This window comes from Onychomys torridus, chromosome 14, assembly GCF_903995425.1.
Source record: "Onychomys torridus chromosome 14, mOncTor1.1, whole genome shotgun sequence".
Classification (NCBI taxonomy): domain Eukaryota; kingdom Metazoa; phylum Chordata; class Mammalia; order Rodentia; family Cricetidae; genus Onychomys; species Onychomys torridus.
Window position 1 is genome coordinate 50,085,835 of NC_050456.1, and position 6,326 is coordinate 50,092,160.

Consider the following 6,326-nt stretch of genomic DNA (forward strand, 5'->3'; position numbering starts at 1 on the left):
CTGCCTGTACCTCCTAAATGCTGGAATTGAAGACATGTACCACCATGCTTGACCTCCAAATATATGCTTATTTCCATAATAAAAAATATCACAAACAGCCTATATCTAATTTTAAACTACTGAAATTAAAACAACACATGATTGGGCTTAACGGATTGTTCAATGTACTCTCCCATTCAAATCTTGATGCCTCCTCTTTAGCTGTCTATCAGTTCTTCTGGTCTTTATTGAAAGCCCATTGGGAAAAGATGGAAGTAAAATGAGATTTTAAAATATAGTTTTTGTATGTATTCTTGTAGTGGACACGCTCAAAACGAATTTTACTTTACTTCTTACTCTACCTCCCAGAGCTGGGCTCTGAACTTAGCCACGTTCTTAATTCTGGCTAGAGCCTCATCGGTAGGTGATCTGATAATTTAATGGTATTTCCAACAGAGGCTGCACATTTTAGCTACCTTGTGAAACATATTTTATTGTCCAAGTTCTAGTCCCAGAGGTCCTCATTTAATGTGGGTTGACCAGCTGTCCAAGTGATTCTAACTAGACAGTGGTAAATCTCAAACTTTAGCATTAGTCAGTTACCTAGAAGGACAGAATTGCTGATTGCCATGCTCATCTCACTCCATAAGTATGGGATAATGTTCAAGAATTTGCAGGGAAAACTGATGCTTTTGTCCAGAGACTGCTTTGGGAACTGTTAGCAATGGGAATATTACTGATACTGTCACCCAAAGTCCTGAGTTTAAATCATGATTCTATATGACCACCTATACAATCTTGGAAAATAATTTATTCTCTCATCCTCAGTCTCTTTATAGCAATACTTGGATCTCAAGGTTATATATAGTGTCACCAGTCAATTTAGTACAGCCCTGACATAGACTGTAATTACAAATACTATTTTTATCTGTTGCCTGTGGCTAGATGGTCCAATTAATTACATGAAATCATTCATTCAGAAAACTGCAGGAAAAGGAAACAAACGACTGAAGCAAACCATATCTATTAGAATTACATATAAAAACACATTGATAAATACAAGAAAAATACTTTAAGTATACCTATAATTAATATTCAAAACTTTAAACATTATAATTTATGTGGCAGAAACATCATATATAGTCTATATAAGGTAACAGGAATATTAGAGTCAGTCTATGATAAACATACATTTTTTACAATCTATAATGGATTCTTAACATCCCATCTATGCTAATTTTAGTTTTCATACAACCAAAAGTGAAATACTAAAGTATTTGCCTAAATCTTAAATGTTTTGGTCAAGTGCTGTTTATTTACCAAGGAGACCCAAGTGTATCAGAATTCCTATCAACCAAAGTAAAATTCCCATCAAAGATATTTTGTATCTACATATATCAACACACAACAGCTTTCTATCCTTCTTGCCATTCGTTTCAATTTGTATGTGTGACAGTCTTTCAACACTACATTTCAAACCCTGAAGTGAATACTGAGGTAAGTAGGCCCATGGCAGAAACTGCTTTAGATGCTATGGAATACAAGGAGGATACCAGACATTGGGCCTCCATAGTGGTGCTGGTTGCAACAAGAACTACAATATGTTTTTGCATTTTCTGTGGAACTTAGAAGAAGTCCTGTTACTAAATCAATTTCAAAAAGTACTGAATGGCTAAGTTATGTTAAGACTGTTCGAAGCAAATCTCTCCCTGTATCAACAGTTTCCCCAGAGGCAAAGTCTCATCAGACATTTTAAGACTTTCCATTCTACTCTGATGCCACTACACAACAGCTTTCCTTTTCAGAACTCCTTAAAACACCTGTTGATCATCTTTGTAGCCACACTGTGCTCCATCTTGCATGGCAAATTTCTTCCATACTGGTTTTGTTTATTATTCAACCTGATAGACTTTTTCCACCTATTTATGAATGCTCTTACTAGATCTTTAACTTGTCCCTTCCTCTATGGAACGCTCGATTTGCAGGAGCTATTTTCTATTGTTGTCTACAACATAAACAACAACTTACACTTACACGGCTAATTCCATTTTAACTGTTCTCTTACTGTAATCACAATGTCCTTTCAGATGAAGTCTGTATATTTATTTCCCTTCTTTGTACAGGTGTCTTGACAAAACTAATGTGCACCCAACACTTGTTAAGTAATTGCTAGATTGTCAGGAAAATTCATAATCTTCTGTCAATAACAGTCTGGCCAACATATTTAGAAGATAAAAATTACTTTGTTAAAAAAAGTACACTTGGTTCAAGTATCCTGGGCACTCTAAAACCAACTTAGACAATACATGAACAGGATGGCTCCTACCTCACCAATATCCCTGCTATTCTCTAGCATCTACTCTAGACACTATTCTATCCACACTCTATTCTCAGGCTTTCCTTGTAAACAATCACCAAATTTCCTTGAACCCCTATATCAAACAAACAAAACTTATTCCTTCCCCTTCTCTGAAAAATAGTCCATTAACTTATTAAAATCAAAGCTAGTACTTAGAGGGTTTTTTTGGGGGGATGGGGGAGTGAGTAAACAAAACCAAAAACCACATCAATCCAGGCCTTCTTATCTTAATCAGAAGCAGGCTGATTTTAGGACTATTCTACCAGAAAGGCAGTTCCGAAGGTTTTGCCTGATACTAGAAACTGAAAACTGTTAAGTAGCCTTGAGGGTTCAAGTGCCACCTTGAGGCATGATCTTTTTTCAGTTGTCTATCAAGACAACTTTGGCCCTTCTGGTTCATTTGGCCCCACTGCTGCCCATAGCTATCCCAGCTAACCCTTTACAACACTGTTAAATACCAACTAGGCTAGTTTCTAGTTCAGAGATTGGTAGGGCTTGTCTTTATACCTCAAAGTCTTTTGAACAGACTGACTTGAGCAGAGCTGGTCTATTACAATTTACCACATCACCATAGCTACTGTGTGACACTTGCTCTAGTTTTCAATCCGTTGTTTCAGTTCTTATTTCCTAATGCCACTGATTGAGTATTCTCTTTGAAAGATCATTTTCCCATCTCCACTACACATGCTCTGCAAAGAACTTTTGAAGTGCTTCAGTTACAGTCATCCCTTAGCACTGTGTGTGTTTTTAATTTGTGGACAATGACTTACAGACAAGTGTGAAAGTAGGTTCTCTTTACAATCCAGAACTCATTGTTAGTATGAGTCTTGATTATATATGAAGGAATATGATGATCCCCTAGTCCCAAAAAAATGTTCATTAGAAACCCAGGAACCAGTATAATTTTCTCACCTCTTATAAGGCATCAGTGTTATCATATATGCATATGTGCATTACTGTATATAAGTATTTTCTTTCTGAAGAAAGTTTAAAAAAAAAAAAAACCTTCATTCACCTGTGTCCAATATAGGCATCTAGGTATAGAGTTACAAATTAAACGCCACAAACATTTCACAAGGAAAAGCATTAAAAGGAAAAGAAAAAAAGTAAAGATCAGCTCCTCCTTCCATGTAGCACAGCTAGCCTTCAAACATGCCAGCTAAGAAAAAGATGTCATCCATGGTGACAGGAAGACTGAGCTTTTCCTCTTTGGTGATAGCTGAATTTTTATTGGCAGTTCTAATAAAATTTGTAACTTCTCATTTGTTCTTAGAAAGGCTTCTCCCTCCCCCACAAGCTTTTCTTCAAATAATACCTTTACTCTCCCATTAGAATTTGAAGTCTTGGAGAGTTTCAACAGCAAGGTTTTGAGTGGTAATCAGTCACTTTAAATCATGTGTTGGCTATATAGAGGAGAAAGGATATAGGAGACTGGCAGGGCAGGTGAGTGAGAGAAATAGTTCATTGGACACCCTGGAAGGCAGCAAGCATTTCAAAGCTGTTTTCGGTATCTCACAAAGGCCCAAACTGCGACCATGGTGAGGGCAAACACTGGTAGCAGCACCATAGCTACAGGAATACCACTTGGTTCTCCTTCACCTCGATGTACTATAGGTCCATTCTGCACTGGTAACTGAAAGAGAAGGAGAAATAGTAAATCTGACTCCTGCATATGCCGCAACTAAAATATCCCAGGTGACAATCACCTGGAGGTGTAGTCTACACCATCTAAAGCAATACAGCCCACACAACCTAGCAGGAGGAGGTCTTGTCCTAGCTGATGTATCACTTTCACAGATACTCTGGGAAGAACAGTTCTGATAGGGGAGCATTAAACTTTGCTTGGTTTTGACTTAATGGGACCTCACAGGGTAAAGAAATATTTCTGTTTCTATAATGCTTCTATCTTGCGATATGTTCCCTATCAGAAAAATGAAGGGATGAGATGATCCTTCAGGAAGTCTGGATATTGCTGAGCAGAAAAGGGAGAGTAAAGAAGACTTCTTTTTGGAAATATTTACTTACAAATAATATCAGCCATTAGAATACAGAAAGAGCAGATCCAGACAGTGTCAACACAGTTGCAATGACATTATTTACAAACACTTTACAGCTTCCAAGTCATCCTCTTGCTCCTAAGATGGGGTCTTTTCCCTTGTGCCTAAGTTTGCAATGACAGTCACAGCTAAAGGTAAAATCTATGTGGAGTAGACATTAAAGACTCAAGAGGGGGTTGGGGATTTAGTTCAGTGGTAGAGCGCTTGCCTAGCAAGCACAAGGCCCTGGTTCAGTCCTCAGCTCTGGGGGAAAAAAAAAAAAGACTCAAGAGATAAATAAACTATCCTGTAGTTATTATCAGTTTCTATTCCCCCAAGAATTTCCTTTTATAGGTAGATTGTCTTTCTTCATTCCAGTCCTGTTTTACAGAGGTATCCACTCTTAATATCAATTTTTTGCTAGTTAACTTGCAATAACTACAATACCATCTTATTTCAGTTAGACTTAACCACATACAGCCCATGAAACCCTAACCTTCAACTGAAAAGCAAGACTGCACAAACTATCTTCTATACTCATTCTACCACTTATTTCTTCCTGAGAAGACATGCTCACTTAAGGACATGGTTTTCAGGGTTAAATTTTTAACCAAGACAGCTTGTGGCATTGTAAGTTATCTATGGATGTTTCCTAAAGTAAATGAACACTGAAAATAAATTCCCAGATACCTTCAAAAGGACTCCTTCCCATATCTGAAATATATACCTATGATTTATATGCCTACATAAATTCTTTCATGCTTTAGAAACAGAGACAAGCCAAGGCAGATGTTAACCAACACTCATTGTCTGTCTGTGTTTGTCTGTGTGTGTGTGTGTGTGTGTGTGTGTGTGTGTGTGTGTGTCTCTCTCTCTCTCTCTCTCTCTCTCTCTCTCTCTCTCTCTCTCTCTCTCTCTCAGAGCAATACTGTCTCTTATCAACCTGCTTTTGAGTCTTTTGAGTGTATCACACCCACATTCTGTTTGCAACTCTGGTTGCTCTTGGATAGCTTTATGTTTTGCCTTTCTTATTTTTCTTTTCTTTAGTTTTTGTTTTCTTTAAGACAAGAGTCTCACCATGTAGTTCAAGTTAGCTTCTGTTTCTCCAATTTTTTACTAGCTCCTTTTAATTTTCTTCAGCTTTTGAATCCTCACTTGGCCTCTTAACAAAGAATACACCACGTTAAGAAAGAATCATAGACACAGTGAACTTGGGCTATAGATGAACTCAGAAATCCCTGGTGCTGTGAGAGGAATTCAGACCTCCTTGCTATCATCCAAAGGCACACGCCTTTAATCCCAGCACTCAGGAGGCGGAGCAGGCAGATCTCTGAGCTCAAGGCCAACCTGATCTACAGAGTGAGTTCCAGGACAGCCAGGGCTACATACAGAGTCCCTGTCTCAAAAAAACAAGAAAGAAAAAAGAAGCAGGTGTAAGGAGTCTCAATTCCACTTCCTTTTTCTTGAGAGTTGCCCATCAAGTTGTACTCAGATCTTAGCCAATGTGGTCATGGAAGGAGAAGCCTTATAACAGGAGACAGAAAACATAACCATCTTTGTAGTCATAAATAAGAGTTTTCAAAGGTACACAAATAGTGCTTTCCCTAACAAAAAGTGAAAGTGATTCTATTTTCTTTCCATTTTCACTTAATTAAAAAATTACACTTTTTTTAAAAAAATTACACTGAAGGTAGGACCTGGATTCTAAGTATAGTGTTATATACTTCTTTTACTGATAAACAGAAATGCCAAAGGACTCCTGCGTATGCTAGACAAACCCTACAAAGCAGTAATAGTAAAAGAAAAAAATAAAGCAGACTTTGAAGATTACATCCACAAGTTTATTCACAAATGCAGTGAGAAAGCCTACTGTCCCCAATCTGGCTGTAAGTGATACCTACCCTATGCTGTACTCTCAGGGACACAGCATATCCCGCATTACGAAAGAGGTC

The 6,326-nt window shown here is 37.7% G+C and overlaps 1 protein-coding gene and 1 pseudogene across 1 annotated transcript in view; one reads left to right on the top strand and one right to left on the bottom strand.

Annotated features, from left to right (window-relative positions):
- Window positions 1-6,326, bottom strand: part of LOC118595359 (synaptojanin 2 binding protein) — a 31,136-nt gene continuing 24,810 nt past the window's right edge. Inside the window, exons 3-4 of the mRNA XM_036205757.1 lie at window positions 6,276-6,326; window positions 1-3,971 (exon numbers count right to left, since the gene is read on the bottom strand). The exon at window positions 6,276-6,326 is cut by the window's right edge and continues 45 nt beyond it. Of these exons, the coding sequence (XP_036061650.1) occupies window positions 3,831-3,971; window positions 6,276-6,326 (192 nt within the window). The 3' untranslated portion in view covers window positions 1-3,830. The remainder of the gene's footprint in view (window positions 3,972-6,275) is intronic.
- Window positions 3,070-3,188, top strand: LOC118595937 (annotated as a pseudogene).